The 24,682-nt window shown below is 35.6% G+C and overlaps 1 protein-coding gene across 1 annotated transcript; it reads right to left on the bottom strand.

Annotated features, from left to right (window-relative positions):
• Nucleotides 1-1,703: 1,703 nt before the first annotated feature.
• Nucleotides 1,704-21,738, bottom strand: LOC136815059 (speract receptor-like). The gene is made up of 21 exons (XM_067071499.1): nt 20,757-21,738; nt 20,007-20,307; nt 18,124-18,524; nt 16,857-16,992; nt 16,476-16,577; nt 15,438-15,617; nt 13,400-13,478; nt 12,160-12,286; nt 11,272-11,316; nt 10,922-10,999; nt 10,102-10,209; nt 9,523-9,594; nt 9,118-9,286; nt 8,354-8,503; nt 7,822-8,023; nt 5,536-5,676; nt 5,145-5,268; nt 4,512-4,758; nt 4,071-4,169; nt 3,360-3,457; nt 1,704-2,131 (listed from the first exon to the last, which is right to left on the bottom strand). Exons 1-21 carry the CDS (start codon nt 21,153-21,155, stop codon nt 1,955-1,957), a joined length of 3,435 nt encoding a protein of 1,144 aa, XP_066927600.1. The 5' UTR covers nt 21,156-21,738; the 3' UTR covers nt 1,704-1,954.
• Nucleotides 21,739-24,682: the final 2,944 nt, after the last annotated feature.

Genomic DNA, 24,682 nt, shown 5'->3' with positions numbered 1-24,682 from the left:
ATTCACCAAGAAAATGATTGTCAGATAGTGAATTGAGTGGAATTTCATTTTGAGTTGTTTATCATTTGAAAAGGCTGAAAAGAGAAAGTATTATCAAAGATATAATGTGGTTCTCTGGAATTTGAGACAAGTTCTAAGATCTTTGCTTTGTGTGAAGACATATAAAGATATACCTGGTGCACTGAAATTATGGAAGAGCTCTCGCAAGTAGAATCTTTACTTTTTCAATGCTATTTAGACTGCTAAGTATTTGAAATATTGAAAACAAATCCCAACCAATTCTCGTAATGTAATTTCCAGCACTGGATTGAGATGATGTTCACCATTAACACTTAAAAAAACAAGGTGTAAGATATCAAATTTCTGGCTTAAAATTGTCGGTATCTAACCTAAGGTCATATTGGCCCATATTCATGTTTGGGGAGGATTGGAAGGACCTCGCTTCTTGGTTTTGATATGAGAAGAGAGGAAAATAAATATTGCACCCAGTAATATTTAAAGTAACCTTTCAACAGTTTAAAGGGTTAATTACTTTCTTAGTATTTATTTAAGTCATTAACATGTTAGATTCTTCTTTGGAAAACGATTCACTGCGCCCTAACAACAAAACTAAATAGAGTAAGAGAACGTTTATTAAAAAGTCAAAATACCTCATGTTGAAATTGCCGTTTAAATTTAAAGCCGAAAATAAAAATTTCAAGTGTAAATTTATCTTGATAAAGTGTCTAAAGGCATACACGTTTTTTATAAGAATAAACCATATAAGAACAAGGCTTCGATGTTGTTCAAAATATTAAGAACAAGTTAAGAACATTTTAACGCTTTGCAGACTCTTAAAAACCCAATTTTTCTTAGAAAATTGGACAAAAGTAGTCACAAAATGGTGAATATAAGAACATGTTAAGAATACTTTTACGCTTAAAATTAAAAAAGTTAAGAACATCCAAAAGGTTCAAAAATTTTGAGTGTTCTCAAAATATTGTAAAACTAGTTGGATTTAATGTCTTTAAGCTAAGTAAAATCATTTCGTTGAAAATATATTACGCTTTTTTATTTTCATTTTAAATGTAAGGTTGTAGGCTTATTAATAATATTGATAAAAATATACAAAGTGAAATAGTAAAATATAATTTTTACAGAAAAATCATATTTATTTCCATATGTTACAAACCTTCTGCGATAATCGGGGTACCTAAGGCACTCCCCAATGGCCGCATGAGGCTCCACGCATTAACGTAAATGTTTTTAGGTTCTTTCGAAGCCTTTCGATATAGAAAATGAGATGGGGCATATGATATGGTCCCACTTGCTCCTTAATTGAAAATTTCAAGAAACCTCATTTTTGCCCCATTTTGATGACGTCATAAAAAGAAAATAATCTTGAATAACTTTAAGTAGGAGACAGCTTTTGATTTTAAATTTTCACCAATGGTGTAAATCGACAAAAGGAAGCGATCTACAGCAAGTGGGGCCCTATCCCATTTTCTATATCAAAATGCTTTGAAAAAACCTAAAAAACAATTACGTTAAGGGGCGGAACCTGATGCGACCATTAGGGAGTGACTTAGGTACCCCGGGTAATAATCTGGTCCGAAAGAGAACCAGATTCACTACATCCTTTAATTAAATCTCATGAAATACCAAATCGCCTCTTTTAAGGTTCACAACCACGAAAGATATTTAAGAGATTAGTTTTTTTCAAATGTGGATGAGAGCTCACTAAATTTTTACAAAAGAGATAAATTACCCATGCTGAACTTCCAGTGGTTCGGGAGTCCAGCGAGTCTATATCGGAATGCCCGAACTGAAATCAGTGCGTAGTTATACAGCAAAGGGTAAAGGAATCTTAGTGCGGAAATGGTAATATTGTACAAAACGACGGTACTTATGGCCAATCATGAATTGTCTCACGAAGGGCGTGACTACTCTGCCAGTTTTCATTTGCGTGAACTTTCTATGCGACTGCAACACTGTTTCTCTTCAAGAAATTGGTAAAACTTTTCTTCTTTTTGGGAACTTCTTCCAAAGGTTGTAAGAGGATCTTATTCGAACGTACACTGGAGTTACTATTGTTTGTTGATTGCTCGTCTTTCTTCTCGTTTAACCAATACGTTTGTACAATTCCAACATTCTGAAAAAGAAACAAACCAAATAAAAATTATGCAATTATTATTATTATCTACTAAATAATTTTCAAGCTCTACCCCCCCCCCATCCTTGGCTTTATAACATACCACTGTCACATTACAACTTTTTTTTTACGCGGAACATTGCATTTTACTTGAGGAAACAAAAGTTTATTTCGCTTGAAGAAGAAGCCGCAGAAACAGGACAGAACCCTCTTTGATTTTAATCGGGCTTTTATCCGTTCAATTATTAGAGGGAAATTTACCTTTCTCTTCTCTTTCTTTTCTTTTCATTTCGCCCTTAAGGGAGTTTATGTCGAGTAAATAGGTTTCTTTTGTTGTCGCTATAAAAAATCTGCATAATTAGCGTGTTGTGACAAACTTTCAAGCCTGATTATGCGCAAACTTTTAGGGCTTATATTTTGGGTACACCTCTCCTATACGAAAGGGTACCTATATCTTCTTGCTCAGAATTTCCTAGCGATTCTACTGATATAACCGCATCATGACCGCACCATAATATCGAAAGCTAGAGCTCGAGAAAATTATAACTTCATCTTGATTTTACTCGACTTCTGACAGTTTTATAAGAACCAATTTAATATCATTACGTTAAGAATTTCTTTTGCTATACATTGGTAAAAATATTGTTCCTTTTTCTTAAAAATTGGACTACGTAGTAGTCGGCAAAAAAGGAAAAACAAATTTTAATTTTTATCGTCAAATCATGTAGAAACCGTCCGATTTGTATGGCGAGCCGTCTTTTCTGGACTTTCATTTTATGACCTAATCAACGTTTTTACAATAGAATTTTCAATAGAAGTGATCTTTTCATTTCTATGGTAAAGCAAAGCAGACGCACCAAGAAACGTTAATTCATAGTGTGCAAGGAGGTTCTGGGTCCCACCTAAAAATTCAGGTCCCACCTAACCCTTAAATTCCCATCCTCAATCCAGACTCCCAGATCCCGGCTAAAAATGGAACGAAATTAAACAAACAAACTCAAGGAACGAAATAAGAAACACTATTCTGGGGGGGGGGGCACTCTATGTCAATCGTAAACATAAACAGTCACTTTCTTTTTTTTTTTAGTAAAAGGCAACGTAGTATTTGATTGTTTTTGCTGGATCAGGTTAGATATTCAAATTCACCGCATCTTTTTAGAGCAGCAAGTTGTGTTGAATACAGATATAAGAACACTTGTTAAAAAATTAAAAACGAAGGTAGCTTTACCTTGAGTTCGACTTTTTGATCACGCGGCTCGATGTGATAATTATCATTATGGCTTTCCAGTAAATCTTTCGTCTGTTGGCTGATGTGAATTCTCAATGCTGAAACGACAGAAAAGATGTTTAAAGACTATCTGCAAGTGCATTTTATTCTCTCTGCACACACGGGGCACTATATGTAAGAAGCTTCGATATGCTTGTCGAAATCATTTTCAGCTAATAGGCTAGATAGAATCATTTTTCTAATGAATCGTTGAAAGGATTACACTTTTAAACATGTATAACAGTAGGTTCGTCTTGCAATTCCTGCATTAATAACACGCATGTGTAATTTGTCGTTCTTTTGAACCACATGTAGTTAATTCCCGTGATAAACAAACAGGAATGAATCCGTAGGGGTGGTAAAGTCACTTTCGGTCTGGGTTGTGGACGGCAAAATATGAAATTTGTCGTTCTTTTTTGTCGTTCATTATGAAATTTGTAGTTCTTTTTGTCTTTTTTTAGTAATGCAGGATTTGTTAGATAGACTGAGAAAACGATAGCTTTATTGTTTTATTTCATATATCTGTGCCTCATCAACGGAATGAAACTAAAAATTTTAGCCCCCAACAAACGATATTAGTCCCTGGTCCCCTTTAAAATTCTTGGGGGAGAGAGGGCTGAAATCATGTGTATGCTCAACAAAGACAGTTTGCTGAAAAAAGCTCTCACTTACCAATTCCATTAGATTCCATACGTGAAGCGACGTTTACTGTATCGCCAAACAAACAATATCTTGGCATTGTTAACCCAACCACTCCTGCTGCTACTGCTCCTGTTGAGTAAAAAAACGCAGAAGGTGTTTCTCTATTGATACCAAAAGAAGGATTTTAGTAACTTGGTCACTAAATGTGAATTATTTCGGAACATTGTGTATTTTCTACAAGCAATGCTAAAATATATTGAGAATTTTAGGCATTTCAACGTTTTTCAGAATCTAAAGTTAGAACGAGAATGGTATTTTCGATCCGGGTGGAGTTTAGTAGCTTATCGGCCTTGTTCAAACATTTTCGAGCTTTTGGATCTCCTTTTTCCCTAATTAAGAACTGAAACTTTCCTGTAGTAGATCGAAGTTTCGCAAACAAGCTAATTTCTTTCACAAAGGCAAATTCCTTACCTGAATGTAAACCGATTCGTATTCTCAATTTATTCTGAGGTTGATGTCTTATCACAAATTCCTCATCGACAGCTCTCAATAAGTGAAGAGAAAGATCCGCGATCTGTGCCGCGTGAAGATGACCATTGCGAACAGGTAAACCAGACACGACCATGTAAGCATCTCCGATGGTTTCCACCTTGTACGCGTCGTACGTTGAAATGACGTTATCGAAAAGTGTGTACAAGTCGTTCAAGAAATCAACAACCTCAAAAATAGAAAGATATGGAAAATTGTAAATTAAGATAATTGAATATTATAAATTAGAATACAATCTAGCTTTCTATCTCACATCTAGAGTCTAGCCTTAGCAGTGCCCTTGATATAATCTGTACAGTCCTAGCTCAAGGAAAGAAATCATCAATTCACTAGATTCACTTCTTAGGCTCAGAGATGCTTAGATCGATAGGGTGACAAGGCTTAAAAATACTCGAAGGATGCTTATATTCTAAACAGAATTTTAGGGAAATTCCTAAAATCCGTAAAGTCCCAGCCAAAACAGCCAAAATCAGAAAGTTTAGGCTGAAGATAATGCATATATGCTGAAATTTTTGCCATATCTTAGCCTGGATATGCTTATAAAAAAACATATACCTGCATTGGTGTGGATTTTCCAGAGATTGTGGTGAAACCGACCACGTCGCTGAAATAGACCGTAACTTCGTCATACCATTCAGCTTCTACAGATCCATTGTTCTTTAATTGGTCTGCTATAAACCTAAAGGGTGAATAAGAAGAAAAGACTTGTATTTAATTTTCACCCCTAAGAAAACAAGAACCGTCCCTAAACAATACCGCGTTAGGAGCAGGTTGTTCTTTTTTTGTTTAAAAAAGCTGTGTAAGTAAATGATATGGACAAAATATGGGTAGGAAACTTTAAAATGCTTCAGTAATTTTTGCAACATTATTATTTGTAGAAAGTATAAAACCACAATAAGATACACTACTCTAAAATACTCTTAAACATCTTTCCAACTCTACTTACTTTGGCAACATACGATGTACCAGGTCATCAGTTTTCTTTTTTTCCACAATAAGTTGTTTTGTTCGATCTTCAACAACTTTCTCCAAATGATTGCTGTATTTCTCCAACATCACCACCATGTGCTCAAACACGTTAGTCTCTCTGTATAAAAAACAAAGAACTTTCACTCAGCACCGTTTTTATTCAAAAAGTCGAGAAAATCTCTTAGAATAGTAAGTTTTACGCAATTTGTTGGAAACAATTATTTATACCGGTTTAAAAAGTATCAATTACAATTTGGAATTCTGAGGCAATAAAAATAATTTATTTGGAATAATTTTCGAGAGGTTTAATTTTGCGAGCTAAAAAATATCGAAACGTTCTGAATTTAATGTTGTCAATTGCCAAAAGATTGCTGAAAGTGGCCCCTAAAAACGGCAACAAAGCCTTTTTAGAGTGTACTTGAAAATCTCATTTTGAAATTCTGTGTGCATTAAATTTTGCGGAGTGTGATTATTTACGTGGGTCCCGTGCCCTCGTGGGTCCCGTGGGTCCCGTGCCCTCGTGGGTTCGTGCCCCCGTGCGGGTCCAAGAAAAAAACCCGTGGGTCCAAAAAAAAACCCGTGGGTCCAAAGAAAAAACCCGTGGGTCCGAAAAAAAAACCCGTGGATCCAAAAAAAAAAAACCCGTGGGTCCGAAAAAAAAACCCGTGGGTCCAGAAAAAAAACCCGTGGGTCCAAAAAAAAACCCGTGGGTCCAAAAAAAAACCCGTGGGTCCGAAAAAAAACCCGTGGGTCCAAAAAAAAACTCGTGGGTCCGAAAAATAAACCCGTGGGTCCAAAAAAATAACCCGTGGGTCCAAAAAAAAAACCCGTGGGTCCAAAAAAAATCCCAAAAAATCGTTCCTTTTGGAACGACGTCTTCTTCACCTTATAGCCTCTGATAGAAACATCCACTCGCTTTGAAACTGAATTTTCTTCAAAGAGAGGCCTCCCCAGCGATTTGCGTGATGGCGTGACCGGGGGTTTTTTTCAAGCGTGATGGCGCGATTCCGAATTTTCTTGGCTTGATTGCGTGATTGGAAGTTAGAACGTGATCACGATTTGACAAAATTTTGGAGCGTGATGCGTGATTAAACGAAATTTTGCTCTGTATGTATTGCCGATAATTGCGTGATGAACTTCGATTTGGTCATTTTTCGTGATGAGTGATTGAACTTGAAATTTGGCGTGATCGCCTGATTTGGGTCTGATTAGGGGTCTCTTCAAAGTTAATGGAGTTTACTTTCGATTAAAGCAAAAATTAAGCAAGTCTCTTCTACAGTGAGAATTCGCCCTGCAACAAACTTTCTCATTTGTCAATTGCTAGAATCCGGAAACTTTCTCTTTCTGGCGGTATTGAAAGAGTTGATATTCGACTGTTTTGTCCTACCTTGAACTCGAGAAAAAGACTTTCGAACACTCAGTCTCCCGCAGACAATAGCGAGATTATGTATCGGAGATATTCTACGGCTGCCCATGCGGGTCATCACCAAAGGCGACATGTCGTCGTCTACTTTGCTCTGTACGGGAAAAACACCAAAACACCCGTACTGTATAAGCAAAGTCGACATAATGCCGTACGTCAAATATCGAACTTGCTTTCACCCGCCATTACTTGCCTTACTCGCCGCTTTATCCGTAGCCGTAGAGAATTCCAGATACATAATCTCGCAAATATCTAAAACCGACCCGCAGTTTAAAACACACAAGCAAACAATAGAATGTTTCGAGACATTTATTTTTCCGGAACCAAACCAACCAATGAAATCCACGAAGTTGTATTTTTTTTTCGGGTTTTTTTTGGACCCACGGGTTTTTTTTGGACCCACGGGATTTCTTTGTTGGACCCACGGGATTTTTTTTGGACCCACGGGTTTTTTTTTTGGACCCACGGGGTTTTTTTTTTCGGACCCACGGGTTTTTTTTTTTTTTTTTTGGACCCACGGGTTTTTTTTTTCGGACCCACGGGTTTTTTTTTTGGACCCACGGGTTTTTTTTTCGGACCCACGGGTTTTTTCTTTGGACCCACGGGTTTCTTTTTTGGACCCACGGGTTTTTTTTTTTGACCCACGGGGGCACGAACCCACGAGGGCACGGGACCCACGGGACCCACGAGGGCACGGGACCCACGTAAATAATCACACTCAATTTTGCGAGTTTTAATTTTCAGAAAATGACAAACATTCGCAAAAACATGGAATCAAATTTATCTGATCCAAGTAACCGACGCTGTGTTTCAAGTTAGGCTGTAAGGTGGATTTCATACTTTCCATGAGACATTTTCTTCATGAATCTTCTTGTCTCTGAGAAAGTTGGGCGTTCAGTAGGATCTTCAGTCAAACAATTTAACATGAGTTGATACATCTCATTGCTTGAGTTTGAATCTGAAAAGCTTTGTGCTGCGTGGTATTTTTGAACCGCTGGTCTGAACGGTGGATCACTCACTGCTTTCACTCTTCGGATGATGTCTAAAATGGAAAGAAGCACATAGGTTTAAATTACCGAATATGTTGGTTTGTTCAAGCAAACCTTAGTAAAATCATGGTCAAAATGACATTTCTGGTTAATTCGACGTTTTTTAAAAGTAATGATTCGGGCAAGATTGGCGATTTCATTATTTCTTCTTTATTTCATTGGATATTTCGATTTAGTGTCATAATTTAGCTAACTCGAAAATTACTAACTCGAAGTTTTCTAACTCGAAGATTCTGGGCCTCCTTGTAAACCACCCCAACTGGACTTTTTGCGCTTGGAGCAATAGAATTTCAATTTCAATAGTAGTGTAGCAAAAGTCTTACCGACAGCATCAAGTTCATGCATTGCGAAAGGTTCACTGCGTGTGATGATTTCTTGCAGAATGATACCAAAACTGTAAACGTCAGCTTTTTGTGTCCCTCTCGGTAAAGGATTGCTCATTCGTAGAAGTTCTGGTGCTGTCCAAAGGAGACCTGAAGAATGAAAAAAAATGATTTCACTCGTGTAGTGCTAATAATCAAGCCAAAAAAATAAAAGCATAATAACTTTTCCGAACGAAAATAATTCAATTGAGCTTAGCAACGATGGGGAATTAGTTTATTTCATAGAAGTTCTGGTGAAGTCTAAAGGAGAACTAAAGATAAAGAATTGACATTTTTGAATTACTGGTCCGATTTTGGTAGCACTCATAACAGTTAAAAGGTTATGATTTGATTATTTGAACTTTTAGCCATCTGCTAAGATAGGGTTTAGATTCAGACTATGGTCAGATATAAGGTTCGAAACAAAACGGTCCCAAAACACTGTGTGGACATCGAAAATTTGAAAATCAAGAAAGAAGAAGTTACAAAGCAAAACTGATTAAAACAGTGACGTTTCATAAGAACGGAACTGCTCCGTTTACTTGTTCTGAGACATTCCAAAACCAATATGAACACTTCTTATCCGTTAAAAAAACTATCCCAAAGCGATTCTAAGCCGTAACGTCTGAAAATTGTCTCCAACAAGAAGTACCTGAGACAGATTCAAACGGTTCAACTTTATCGTATCTATAAACGTTACTTTTGATTATCTGGAGTCAACTTACCGGTATAACGTGCATTATCATCAATTTTATTCAAAGGATCCAATCCATTGCGCAAGAAATTCGTTCCAAAGTCAGTGATTTTGATCAACCAACGACTGTCCACAATACAGTTGCACGACTTCAAACGACCGTGTGATTTTAATGATGAGTGGTGTAAATAGACCATACCCTGAATGAATGAATAAGCGAATTGATTGATGAATGATATCACATGATAGTTTGGGTAGATTGAAAAACGATAAAATCAACGAGTGAATGATAGAATGATTGAGTGAACATAAGAACGAACGAACGAACGAACGAACGAAAAAATTGAATCAACCCATAAACTAAAGGTGTATTTAACCAATAAACTCTGGTCCAATGGTTCTAATATATTAACATAGTACCTTCAAGTTGGCTTACCTTTACAATGTCTTTGACAAAGGAGGAGAGAAAAGTCGAATCTAGTTTGATATCTTCATTTGAAAGTACGTCCTGATAAAAAGAGGATAATTCAATAAGGGGTCATGCAGTTATTATCTGAATAATATGTCGCTTAGTACCGTACTAGTCCTGGGGGCACCCGATTTAAAAACGACTGTATATGCGGCCAAAAATTAGTCTTTTAAAATCGAACCCTTTCAGTGCAGAGAAAATCTATAGTCTAGCCAAATTTGAGTAAATTTGGTCGAAAAAACGACCTTTACGGTGTATTTTCTTTATTTCTTTTTGAATAATTTTGGAATAAAAATGTTTGTGACACTGGAAGACATAAAACCAAGAGTTGAGCAACTGCTTGTGGTGTAGGTTTGGTCTTTTCCAAAAAAAAGTTATTCGGGCTAGTACAATGCAGTAACAATGTGAAAACAGTTCCAATGAAGCTGATAACATTGGATAACTTATCTTTTATTGCCACCTGACGTACAACTGACCTCTTGGCAAAGTGATTAAAATCTTCCTAAGGTTATAACGAGCGTAAAATACACGATAATAATTCAATACCTGTAAACTACCCTTTGGACAGTATTGATAAATGATCATATTGGAAGATTGTGGATTCAACACGATGCCAAGAAATGGATTGATGTTTTCATGGCTCAAATCCAACATCTAGAAAATTCATATTTTTAAAAATCATCCTCTTGATTATGTCTTAATTCAATTTCCATTCCATTTAGAATCTGAAAGTTTATCCCAGATTTTTTAAGAAGAAAGAAATATGTTTGGGATAGTTTCAGGAACGGCTTCGGTCAATAAAGCAGACCGATCACATTTTCATGTTCTCGTATTGATTATTGGTTAAAAATCTCGGAAAAGCAATTATTTTATTGGTGGGAGATTTTTATATTACGTCTAAAGACAAAAAATGTTTCAGAAATGAAAAGACAAAAAACTTCTCAACAAAAAGCTTTCTGGCTCTATCGACGACATTGTGAAAAAGTGTCAGAGTAAGATTTTTTAGCTATCCATGTGACTGCTTAGTAGCCAAATACTGTTAAAGGGGTTTAAACTCAGACTAAGCTATCTGCTATCTTTAGTCAGAGTCTTTAGAAAAGTGGTGCCCTAATGATAGCACTAATCAGCGTAGGTCGATTTATAACTTCAGTGTAATTTGTCATCTAAAAATGTTTTGACACACCTCGAAAAGTGGTACCACTAAGGTACTTCTTTCAAAAAATCTCCGATCAAAAAATTGAAGAAGCCGCGGCTTCTATATCAGTGTCCCGGTGAGATCAAATTATAGCCTAACCTTAATCCCCAGTGGGTTATGAGTTAGCCGAGACAAAATTTATAGAAATTATCTCAAAATGTGGCAACTTACATCTCTCAGTTCTTGCAGCACAATTCGATTGGTGATGAATTTGTTTTTGTGGAAAACTTTACATGCAACTAATTGTGACTGGAAATGAATAAAGTAACCAATCAAAGTTCATCGAACACGAATAATTATGATCAAGTTTTATACTTGATTGAACTATTCCCAGCTAGCACACAACGTTGTTTCAACGTTCATATTACACGGATTATAAACGACTCCAGTCTAGATTTGGTTGAAAATTACATTGATTGTAATAGAGAGCAAAGCAAGTTCTGGTAAAGAGGCTTTGGTCAGATTATGTGCCAAAACTGTCCAAATTATTCATTTATTACGAATTATCAGCAGTACAGTACCTTGTATATTGCAACTTTCGTGAAGAGCTGGATGTTCCCGCGAGTCTGTTGAGAAAAAAACACAGAAATATTCGTTGATGAATTGAAGAATATGATTGAGTCAGTAAAGCGAAAAGTCACTCCTGATTGCTTCATTTAGATATGTTTTTTATAAGCAAGTGTCTGCCCCATATCAAGCTCGCATTATACTTAGCATTTTATTGTTCTTAAACAATAGAGCCATTGTTTAGGTACCAAATACTGAGCCTGCATATTCTTATAAACGTTATACTTATAGAAAAAAAAAACATATAAAATTTTATGATTCCATATCATTCCAAAAAACAAGATAATATATAATGGTTAGTAATCAGTCAAGTCATTAAATCAACTTTTAAATACTTTAATTTCTTTCGGGTTATGAGTGACAAAGGTTACAAAACCGGTGGTCATCAAACATAAGGTTAAAACTCTGGGATTGGTTGCACTTACCATGTTAAAAAACAAATTCGGTAATGTAAAGTTATCTTAGTGAGTTTGGCCGTAGAACGTTCGAATCGTTCGAAAAGTTGCAAAAAAGTGGAAGATTTGAAAAATGCAACACGCATAGTATTGATTTTCGGGTTAATTTCGGTTTCTTTTCGCACACCCGCCCGCCGTTGGAAAAAGGGGTTATTAACCTTTGAAACGTTTGAAGACTGGGTTCGAGTTTACCATGAAAAGATGTAATCAAAGTGTCTAAGTCGTTGCATTGACATTCTATTGGGCAAATAATTGTCATTTCCTTTCAAACTCATTACCAGACCCCTAAAAGGGCGACTGCGCCGTAAGGGGTTGTTAAGTGTATTCTAAATGAGTTTTCATTCATCCTTATATTCTCCAACAGGAGATCAGAACAAAGAAACCTACCTCTTGGTTACTCAACGAGTTCTTGGAAGCATTCAAAGATAATCTTGAAGCATCCATTCCAGAGTTTGTGATTTGAATCTGACTTTCGTCAATCTTCCAACTCATGTTCGTCAAAAGTAAACGACGTCTGTAAAATGAAAAGCGTGTATCTTGACAATTCATAAATTTCATGGTATAAGACTATTTATGAAGATGTTTATGTTCGTGCTATTGACTATAAACTATCAGAAACAAATTTTTTGAGGAAAAACTAAATAATGCGTGATGTTTGAAACATTTTTTGTATGATATTGGAAAAGACAAAACGGGACAACTTACATCAATAAAAATCCTCATAATCTATACAACTTTCTATACCCTAATCACTCACCAAAATTTACAGTGGGGGAGTCTCAATAACTCGAAAATTCACAGGGGAACACAAATTTGTTCGAGTTAAGGACATTTCGAGTTATGGAGTAAGGTTTATTTTGTTAACTCAAGGGGAGGAGAGAACCTGTTTGAGTTAAAGAGGCATTCGGGTTAAAGAGGCAAGAGTTAAAGAGACCTTGGAAGATGATTACATCTATCATTTGAAATTCAATCTCATTTCAATAATTTCTTAGCTCCAGAAAGATAAGATATTCTTGATTGAAGCCTGTTTAGCTTTTCTGGACAAACTGTGACAACCCTTTTTCACAGACCCGGTACGATAGACGTAAAAATAACGGACTGAAACTCGATTGGGATTGATATTTCCATATAGTTTATAGCAGGGGATTTAAATTCCATTGTTTTCAAGTCAGAAAATTCAGTGGGGATGGAAAAATAGCATAATGAAGATTGGGCTTTCCTAGAAATAGTCCGTGCCCCCCCCATGGATATCCAGGGGGTTAAACGATTTTTGTTTATCCAGGGGGTTAAATATCTACAAGGTAGCGGATATCCAGGGGTAAGGTGTCTTTTCAAGTAAAAAATACGATATCCAGGGGGTAAGCATCTTTGTAAGAGAGGATATCCAGGGGGTTGAGTATATTTTTAAGGGTGGATATCCAGGGGGGATATCCAGTCTTTACTAATAAAGTAGGATATCCAGGGGGGTTCGATACTTCGAAAAATCAATATCCTCAACAGTGGGGGTAAAATTTCTTTCTGGAAAAGCCCATTGGTTTATTTGATAATTTTCAGTGGGTATATTTTTGCCAATTTTCCAGTGGGTCAGTGAGAAGGGGATGTATTGGACACAAATCCACCATCCTACCTGTACATGAAGAGGCCAATGTATAAACCAACACATATCAGGATGATAAACACGATGCTCACTACGATCGCCGTCGTCGCTGGAACAAGACATGCAGATGGTTAGAGGTTTTTCATGTTATGTTCTGCCATTATGAAAGCAACCGTTCGATTTGCGTAAAGGACCGCAAACAGATTCGAACATTTTCTTCCATAATTGCGGTAGTTACGTAACTTAATAAAACATGAATAAACCTCTGTACAGTTGACACTCTCTAATTCGAATTTCAAGCCATATACACAGGTTGAAAGTTAAAGTCTGAAGCCAAATCACGTTTTTACTCGAAATTCTTATGTGCTTGTTACATAACATTAATTTCTGATTGGTTCGAATTTATTGACAATGTTGTTCACTCAATTGAACCTTTTCGAGTAATCACATGTTTTGACTGCACTGATATAATTTTGCAACCCGTGTACTGAATTTTCATTGCAGGAATAAGTAGAATAGTGGAATGTCGTTCATGAGTATTTCTTGTTGACGGTGAATTTTAATATTATCGAGTAATGTAGCATATCAAATAGTAGAACGTCGAATAAGAGAGTGTCAACTTTATGCGATTTTAAGTATTGATGCATTCTATCATCCATCTACCATGGGTGACCCAAAAAGATTCCATTCAAATTTGCTTTCACTAGAAAGAGGTTGGCCAAATTTAAGTTTTGAATGATTAAGTGAATCTTAAATTTCAAAAGTAGAACAAGAAATTAATGGTCAAAATATAATTTCCCTTCAAGAATTACCTCAAACATGCAAAAAAGAGGGAGGAAACATCTCCAAAGTAGGGTGAGGGAATTAGTTGGGGTGTCGAGATTAGATCAATTTATGGTAACCGTGGATAAACGCAACTAAAGTCTGTCCAGATATAATTGGCAGTGGAAACAAGAATGCCTGTAACTTTTAATAGCCAAATATAATTTCGAAAATTTTTTTTGCTTGTTTTAGAGAATCAAAAGCGCTATATTTGAATATATTTTTGGTTGAAAAATTCGCGATTTTTAGCGGTTAAATTTGCGATTGCAAAAATTGAGCTTTTTTTCTACTTATGCTATAACGTTCATTTTTACACCAGTGGTAGTTCAACTTTAGGTTAAGAAGTTTCTTAAATTTCAAGGCAAACAGAAAAGTCCTTCGGAAGATATGGGACCCGAAATACCCCTTGGTAGCACTTTTCTGTGAAATATCAAATCTGCAACATATTACTAAAAACGGGGGTAGTGATATGATTGATAAAACAGTTTTTCGATCATAACACATTTTACGATCTCTTTAATGACCTCATAGCCAAACTGTGTTTAGTGTTTTGGCTTTGGGAATTAGCAAAGTTCTTTAATGACTTAACAATAACAAAGGCAATATAAGTTCATGCTTATCTTTTCAATAAAAACAATTATATTGTGATTTCACTTCGTTTCGAAATAATCAATGATACCAATAATACCAATGCACCAACACTTAACATTTTCTAACTTTTAATTGCACTGTTCAAAAATATATAAACATAACCCCCGTTTTTAGTAATATGTTGGAGATTTGATATTTCACAGAAAAGTGCTACCAAGGGGTATTTCGAGTCCCATATCTTCCGAAGGACTTTTCTGTTCGCCTTGAAATTTGACAACCTTCTTTACCTAAGGCTGATTTACCACTGGTGTAAAAATGAACGTTATAGCATAAGTAGAAAATAAGCTCAATTTTTGCAATCGCAAATTTAACCGCTAAAAATCGCGAATTTTTCAACCAAAAATATATTCAAATATAGCGCTTTTGATTCTCTAAAACAAGCAAAAAAAATTTTCGAAATTATATTTGGCTATTAAAAGTTACAGGCATTCTTGTTTCCACTGCCAATTATATCTGGACAGACTTTAAGAAAGTACTCCAGTTAAAAGAAGGCCACAATTTTCGGGCAATTTTCTATTTCAGTGTTTGATAAAGTTTTAGTTTCAATAGTCAGTCTTTTGTTGTTTTAAAAGAATAGCCTGGCAAAATTTCATACTTTCAGTGGTGTTATCTTTATCAGGTGGTGGGCATAACTCATTTTTAAATCCACATTTCGGTGATTGTCGTACGGGAAAGTTTTCCCATCCAGCCATCGAAGACGGCCCGTTGAGTATCAACGTTGTCGTGTCGCTCGGTAATTGATCATACGTGCCGATCGGTTGAATCTCGTGAATATCTGAAATGGAGTGTGATAAGTAAGTCTGCGACCGCAGTCGGAGGCGACCCGAAGGCTTCTCTTTCGATAGTGAAGCGTCGAGACTCATGGCCCATGAATGAAGCGATTTTGAAAATCTAACAAAATCGAGGACAGTAAGAGTTCTTGTTGACCGTCGTCCTCAGTCACATCCCCTTCTCACAGACCCGGTAGGATTTTTTCAGCCAGTGGGGGTAAAAATAACGGACCAAAATGTGATGGATTGATATTCCCATATTTCTTATGGCTGGGGGTTTGAATTCCATTGTTTTCAAGCCAAAAAACTCAGTGGGGCTTAAAAAAATAGCATAGAATTTTGCAATGAGGATTTGCTTATCTGATATATTTCCAATGGTAAGGGTTCCCAGTGGGTCTGTGAAAAGGGGGGTGTTCAGTCAAGATCGAGACAAATCCGAAGCTAACCTTCTTATAGCCGAAAAACACAAATACATAAGTTCAGTTATACTTTACGACGGTGAGTAAAATAAGATGAAGAATAGCTATATTTTGACTGTCTGACTTTATAAGTTACAGGGGCTATTGATGGGTGTGTCTTAGTCGAATATTGACCATTAAATTAAGCTTTGATATTTTTTTCGGTTCCTTAGACACTTTTTATCGTCAAATTATGGTCAAAGATTCTAAGAGGGATGGGTGATTTTCGGTATTGCTCAAAATTTCGGAGAGGGATGGGAAATTTTCGATATTCCTGATTTGGAACTCATCTTGTTGAGAGTAAATTTAAACTCTGTAGCTCTAGAGATTATCAAAGTGCAAAAAAGATTTTACTATTTAACCCGAGTAATCCCTTTCCACTGACTGTAATTTAAAGCTTTTTACCTATAGATTGGTTGTATTTATCACCAAGTTGGAAATATAACAACGAGTACGTGGGTACAAAGTCCAATTTTTCGTTTAAAGTGAAATTGTAGCCAAGTCTACCTGAATGAAAAAAGAGAAGATCCATCAAGAAGTACCAGGGTGAACCACAAGAAATTAATAAAAATATACGCGAAAATGATGGAGACAGACGATATTTCCTTGTTAACCTCACCGTAAGGATTAATAGCGTATCCATGATATTCATGACGTAATGTTTATACGGAAATACCTATAAAAAACCTAAAATTGAATTTAATCAATAAACTTAGTGGCAAACGCCACTCCAGCGTGCTTCCGTATAAAAAACTACCTCATGAATACTATGAATTCTTGACTTACTTTTAAAAATGACATTCCGTGCATTTTTCATGACAGCTTCTCCATTTCTGGTGTCTTGGTTTTTCAATTTAGTTTTGACGAGAGTTTCGTAGTACACTTTGACTGCATCATATAAATCGTCTTTCTTGTTGCTCCACTGGAAGAGAAACATGAAACTTTTATAATCACACGTGAATGGATGATGGATGACCTATAAAAAGCCTGGACACATACAAATCTTCTATTCCTTGGGTGCAAGGAATAATCTTTAAGAATTTGGTAACCACGCTGAGAATGCTATAGACTGGCACGCTGGAACGATATCATACGGGAAAAGAGAGCGTAGGAAGAAAATTTGTCTGCGGGAAGTGTTACACCCTCTTGTTAATTTTTCCTCGTTCTCATACGCTGCTCCTTCTTTTAGAAAACGCCCGCCGCCCGTTTAATCATGGTGAAGATTCCCAGTCACCGCCAGCTCAGCGAATGAGTAGCTTAGATTGGGTAATCTGATCTAGGTGGTAAGTTACTGGGTGCCGATAGCATTTGATCCTCCAGGTCTAGCGCAAATTAAAAAGGGGATAGACTCTCTCACTCCTGGTTCTATCGACAACCGCCCTATAGATACAGTGGACGCTCTCTAATTCGACGTTCTACTATTCGATAAGCTCCCGTTTTCGATCAAATTGAAAGTCACTGTCAAATTTCCTTAAGAAACTCTTATAAACTACGCTCTACTATTCGACATTCTATTATTCGATAAGCTCCCGTTTTCGATGAAAATTTGAAGTCCCTTGAAGGTTTTTCGCTCTCTTATTCGATTTCTAGCGTTTAAAAAGGCCTTTAGTTCGAAATTCAAATTTTCGATTTTTTTGCGTTTGAATTATAATTTCGAAATTCGATTCCTCAAAACTTTTCAAAACAGGCAAATATCGAAAGTTTTCTTCCGAAGAACTTAGGTTTTCAGCAAGAACGTAGACATTTGTCCTGATTCGCGTTCAAACCAATCGAGTCTCGCTTATATTTTTCTTTCTCAGCTCTATAATTCGATACTTACCTCGTGTTTATCGGATTAGGGAGACTTCCTACTATTCGATACGCTCCCGTATTCGATGAAAATCCGATTCCCCTTGGAAATCGAATTAGAGAGCGACAACTGTATACCTATCACTAATTTACTAAATCAACCTAATTAGCTGCTGTAAAATGTTGTCTTATCTATCAGCATCATTGGTAATCTTTGAACAAACTGAAAAAAAGTCGTAAAAAAAACATCCAAAGCTAAACTTACTGTTAGGTCAGGGTTTGTGAAAAAACATTCAAAACGAAATCCTCCAGATTGTGTGCATTTCAAAAAGTCATCCATAATACGTGTCATTCTAGATCGAAAAGTTTTCGTATTTTCCGATCCAATATTATTCCCCCATGGTGCAATAATAAAAGATCTTTTCAAAAGTTGAATAGCAGATTCCATTTCTTCAGACGATTTTCCTTGATATCGACCAAGATAACCATTTGCAAAGTGTCCCCAACCGCTTGTCACGTTGACAGCAGAGTATACAGCCGTTGTTGGGTGGTGAACTTTGTTGGTGATAAAATGAATGACGTAATCTCCATTACCGAGACCATATTCATTTGCATATTGGAAAAACGTCAATTCTGTCTCAGCGAAATCGTTTATGTAAAATATCACTGAAAATAAAATGAAATTTGATACAGGGTTACCGTGGCTTGTTTCTGCCATAAAATCGCGCTGATATTTATCATGATAGTTATCAGGGTGAAAAAAAATTAAATTTTATTAAATATTTTTTGAAAAAAGCAAGATAAAAATAATCTTGTTAGAAGTCGTGTTACGATGTGTAAATTTTCTTGTTGCACTTAAAAAATAATACGGTAGAATAAAAATATTGACTTTTTAGAAAATCACACAATTAAGCTTGGGCGTTTCGGGCAAATAACTTGAAATTTTGGACAGGATAAAATCACCCAGTTAGGCTTGAGCGTTTCTGGCAAATAACTTGACATTTTGGACAGGATAAGATCACCCAGTTAGGCTTGAGCGTTTCTGGCAAATAGCTTGACATTTTGGACAGGATGAAATCACATAAGCATAAGCATAACAGGTCACAAAAAATGTTGGGATATTTGCCTGAAGAGCATAAGCATAACAGGTCACAAAAAATGTTTGAGATATTTGCCTGAAGAGCATAAGCATAACAGGTCACAAAAATGTTGATATTTGCCTAAGATGCATATTAACTTTGTCGGAAAAAATGTTTAGATATAATATTTACTCGTTTTGCTAAATGAGAACCTGATCAAATAATTAGCATTTTTTGGCGTCATTTTTTCCTGAAAATGTGTCATCGTGAATGTCACGATAATAACTTGACAGTTATCATGATAAACTAATTTGACCAGATAAAAATTCAGATATGTTATCAAGTTAACATGTCCGACATGTAGCTCTGTTAACAATAGAATTTTGTAGCCTACTTATTTGCATGCATTTGCAAGGCTAACTACAATGCGATTAAAGGCAGAAACAAGCCACCGTACAGGGTGACTAAAAGAACTCTAATGCTCTCTTTAGGGTTCCTGTTGAGGATAAAATTACTTTTCTAGAAAGAACTTTCTTTTCTATAAGCCTAACTCTTAATTTTCTAATTCTCAAATACTTATTTTTGAAACTTTTCTGAAAAAGACAGATGGATCGAAAACAATCATTTTATTTTACATTATTGCCTTTTACTGGACCATTTGAATATTGAAGAATTTGATCCCAAAGCTCTGTTTGCTATTTTATACTAAGAATATCTCTGTCTCACAGCCCCAGTGGAACTTTTTCCTGAGGGGTGTAAAAATTCTTATTAAAATCCCAATGGGGATAGCAATTCTATTGTTCAAAGGTTAGTCCAGTGCTGGGGTTGGTTTTGGAATGTAATTTTTATACGTTAAACTTCGAGTGCGGATGAAATCAAAGTTAATTTTTCAGTGGAGCTGAAATTACTTGGCTGATGAGTACTCCCCCCCCCCGGGAACGGAATTATTGCCAAATTTCCAGTGGGGTCTATGTCACAGGGGGTCTAAGAGAATGTTTAATAAGTGAATTGACTGCATGTACCTTTGACACAGTAATAATCATTTCACGACCTTTTATTAAAATTTTACCTCTAGCAGTCTCTTTCAGGTTCTTGAAGAATAAATTTCGATAAGCCAAATTTGAAGCAGCTTTATCAGCATCAAAATTATCTTTGAATGAAACAGTGACTCTTTTCAACTCTAACGAATTGATCAAACTACTTTTAGCATCACTTGTCTCTGCTTTTGCACCACTTATAACTGCTGTTAAATTCCATTTGTAATTCTTGAGAGTAGCCTCAACGGGACGATTAAAATACGCAGTAGATGCAACTGTCCGAGAAAATGTTGGATGTAGTGTATCATAATCAACTTGTGCTGTGTTACAAACCTAAAATTAAAAGAATATTTTAGTTAAATAAAGTAAGTCAGTAAGTTTGCGACCGCAGTCGAGAGCGACCCGAAGGCTTCCTTTTCTCTAGTAGACCCGAAGGTAGGGGAGGGGACCACTCTTTTCTCTGGATCTCTCCATTTACCCTTGGTCCGTCTCTTTAGTTGCTTAGCATCAAGAAGAAAGGCATAAAGTACCATTTTTTAGTATCTTATGATCGAACCCACAACCTTGCACATCCTACCTGGATGCTCTACCGTCATGCAGCTAACATTACATTTTAAAATAATTTGGCTCATCAAGTCTAGTATACTAAACGACCTAATTTAAAGCCAGGATATACTCTTGTACTCAGAGCAATTATCGCTACTTTTTTATTTTACATATGGACGTCGTACAACTTTAGTAGTAGGAGTATTAAGCTCATCATAGTAGTAAGCTCCACTTACATAACCAACCATTGGTTTATTATAAGCGGCAGCAGTGGTGGCTGCGCATGCGCAAGTCTGAAACCCAGGCCCAATAAAAGCATCGGTTCCTTCTTGACTCTTATTACCAATTAATTTCAAACTGCTCCACTCTGGTGTATTGAAAACTTTGTTGAAATATATCTCTTTCACAGTGTCAGCGATATTATAGTTCAATTGTATATCATATCCATTTTCTACACTATCTTCGTTCATATCTTCAATGGCAGCTATAAAAGCTCCAAAATAATGAATTGAAACCAACTGTACATTTGAAATAGGGTATAATAAGGTTACTGTATAATTTTCACCCTTTATCAACGGTACACGATAATTTAATATTACAGTCATTATAAGCCATATTGTACATAAGGTTGCCATGACGACTAAGTAAAGTCTTTATTAATCCACTCGATGCTACCTTTCCAACGATGTCATTACGTTGATATGGTACTTTCAATAATTCTGATTCTTTTTCATAAACGAAAGCAATGCAAATCAAATTCAGTTGACACACTCTAATTAACGTTCTATTTTTCGATACGCTCCAGTTTTCGATAATAATGAAAATGACCTTCAACAGGAAACTCTCATAATTGACCCTTATTCGATGAAAATCCGATTCCCTTGAAAATCGAAGTAGAAAGTGTTGCCTGTAAATTATGGCATTCAATATTATTGAGACAGTATAGTATAGTAAGCGCAAAGTATGTTATATGAATCTAGTAAAATCAACAAAGATCAAAATTCCACAACTCCGACTATAATAAAGTCACCAAAAAGTCGAATTCAAACCTCAGTACTAATAAATCTCAATCTTCATAAGAAAACTGAGAAGGTAATTAACACAAAGTCCAATTTCAATTGCGTTCTAATCCAAGACGTTTTTCATACTTGAGAAAAAACGACAAAAGAATATTGATTATTTTTGATTTTTTATGCTATCCTTATATATTTTAAGGGATTTTTTTTTATTCTCTTTGATTAGTATACTCTATATTTACCATAAACATTATTACTTTCTGTTAGTAAATCTTTTACATTTCACTACTTTTCTTTCTCCGTCCTATACTTGCGTTTCTATGCTAGATTGTTGTAACTTTTTTTATAAGCAAAATAAAAATATATATTCCTTTAAACTTTCAAGCAAAGCGCAACTCTATGCTCAAGATCTTTTAATGTCTTTAGCTATCATAAACCCCTTTTTTTCTTATAACCTGTAGCATATGAGTTTCCACAAGCATGACATCTGGGACGATTGTAAAGGAGTGTAAAGAAAATAGTGTAGGGGAATGCCTTTGGGTATCATGCAAATAGTCGATATCTAGGTGTGTCTTTTAAGAGTCTTTTACCAACTTCGCAGCCAAGCAGTTTGGTAAAAGAATAGTTTGTCCTTCAAGGGTCCATCGGGTAGGTCCGTCAGGGTTCAAGTCCATCGAGGGTAGGTATAAGGCGGTCTCGTGCTTTAAGGGGAAGGGTGCAAATTTAGACTTTGTTTGCTCTAATCATAACAAGTTTTGATAAAAAATTACTCTTCATTGCAAAAACTTTCTTATAGAAAATTGTTAGAAGTGTAAATAGGGAATAACATTGATACGTCGCTTAGTTACTAAGGAATGTTGGAGAAATAATAGAGGGGACATAGATATCAGATTTGCCTGGTCATTATCTTTTAGCCTAAAAAGCTTTACTAAAAAGAACGCTGAAAGTCTGCGAATATTTTTTTAAAACGAACTAAATATTTTTCCAAATTTTCTTGACCACTTTCTAAACGAATGTATCAAATTTCTGTTAACTCTTTCTAAACGAATTTATATCTTGCAAACATCCTCGCCTGTTTTAAAATAACTAAATGAAATAAAAAACGTTAAAAATTACGTATGTTTGCAAAAAGTACAAGCGAAAATCACCAGTATGATAAAAACTGTGTCATACATAGATTAGTTCTATCCGATTTGGATGAAAGATTAATTAAAAAGCTCGTACCTTTGATGTCGAGTAGGCTTATTGAGTCAAAAGGCTTGACAGCAACATTACATAATGATGTCACGAATGGGTAATCTGGAAACAAATCTTGAAAATCATGTTAACAGCATGGACCAAAAAGTCAGTGTATCAACATGTGTATCAGCTTGTCCCTATAAAAGACTCGAGTAATAAAAAATGAGGCAGAGAAGTATATGTTCAGATACAGTACAAAGTCCATGTGCTATAATTGTGCTCTAATCCTTGCTTTACTTTTTCTCAAAAATCTAGAGTGCTCTGAATTATATTTTCAACAGTATACTTTAAGTGGATAAATTTTGGCGTGGATTTAATTGGGCGATTGCCCAAAATACGATTTTTGCTTGGGATTTAATTTGGCAATAGATTAATTTCATAAAATTTGGCGGGGATTCAATTTGGCGAATTGCCGAATTTGGAAATTTCGGCGGGGATTTAATTTCGCCAAATTCGCCAAATTTAATCCCCGTCAAAATTTATCCACTTAAGGTAGGTTGTTTGTTAAATTTGATGCATTGGTTGATAAATGACAAGCAAAACAAGAATTATATATAGCATACTCAAAGCTAATTGAATTGAGACGAATTGTTACTTTATTATAGTCCTCAACGCGTGTAAAATAGCGAATGGTCACACGATGCGAAGGTGACTCGTCACTTGATGACCATGAAAGAAAATGTGACGGAGCAAACTAAGAAACTCAGCTGAATAAAAACAGACAGGGGTGTATTTAAAGATCTCGATTTTTGCCAAATGGATGTTTATACGAGATTTTATTGTTTTTTTAGTTCAGTTACCAAAAACCAAGAATACACAAACAAGCTAATACACCTCCTTCTCACAGATTCCATGGAAAAATTGACCAAAAAATCGCACCTAGTGGGATACATAGAACCCGGTTTATAAGAACATTGAGGCTGAAATTCGTCAAAAAATTAAGAACATCGTAAGAACATGCCCAGCCTCAGTTTGGAAAAAAATGACAAGAAACTACAATTTTTCCTCTTTTTAAGCAGTTTTAACCGAACATAGGGATGGATTTTCTAAAATCGAGAGTCAAATATTGTTCAAATTTTACCAATTTTAAGTGCTCTTTAATTTGCATGATATTGTCGATTTAGAGTAGTCTGAAAAATTAAGAACGCATTTAAGAACATTATAGGCTGAAAACTGCCAAGAAAATAAGCACATCCAGGCTCAGCCAAATTTTAGGTGTTCTAATAAAAAAAAAAACGTGTATCATACAATTTTTGTCCCCACTGAAAATAACCAAGTTAAGAAATCCCCACTCACCACTGAATTTTCTGACTTCAATGAAATTCAAATCCCTAATCTTAAAATAACATGGAAAGCGATCCAAATTGATTTTCAGCCCGTTATTTCTGGCTGAAAAAAATCCTCTACCGGGTCTGTGAGAAGGGTTCATAATGCTATAAAACTGAAAATTAATGGAATGAAGATTAAATCACAGAACAAGAAACACTTACAGAAAAATCACTTAAAATAACAAAATATATACATCTCTCATCCGTCCCTCTTTTGAGGTATTTATCAAACTTGTCTTGCTTTCTCCACTACAAAGCAGAAGTTTACACGTTTAAGTAAGGCCCCTAAATAGTCTTTTATTAATCGTTTGTAAAAGTTTTGTTAAACTAGGGTCTCCCATCCTTCCATAAAAATGATTGAAATGCCAATTTTTTCATGATCACTAGTTGAAATATTCTAAAAGGGGAGATTTAAATCCGATTTTTGACAATTTTGATGCAATATCCATCTTTTTATGAACGTTTTGAGATTCAGAAATGAAAGTGTCACCACAACCTCTTTTCGTCGTCGGCTTCAAAAACAAGTTTCCTTAATTAATGTTTCGTAATATTTTGATAATATATCCGATAGGCAATATC

This window comes from Clytia hemisphaerica, unplaced genomic scaffold (genome assembly GCF_902728285.1).
Source record: "Clytia hemisphaerica strain Z4C2 unplaced genomic scaffold, Clytia hemisphaerica genome assembly, whole genome shotgun sequence".
In the NCBI taxonomy this organism is placed as follows: domain Eukaryota; kingdom Metazoa; phylum Cnidaria; class Hydrozoa; order Leptothecata; family Clytiidae; genus Clytia; species Clytia hemisphaerica.
The sequence above is the reverse complement of the archived record's forward strand: the minus strand, read 5'-3'. Positions and strand labels throughout refer to the sequence as shown.

Coding starts and splice junctions, on each gene's coding strand:
- LOC136815059 (XM_067071499.1), bottom strand. CDS start 21,155: ATGGCAACCTTATGTACAATATGGCTTATAATGACTGTAATATTAAAT. Junction 5,269..5,535: donor GTACATCGTATGTTGCCAAA/GTAAGTAGAGTT, acceptor TTCACCCTTTAG/GTTTATAGCAGACCAATTAA. Junction 2,132..3,359: donor ATCAAAAAGTCGAACTCAAG/GTAAAGCTACCT, acceptor TTTCTTTTTCAG/AATGTTGGAATTGTACAAAC.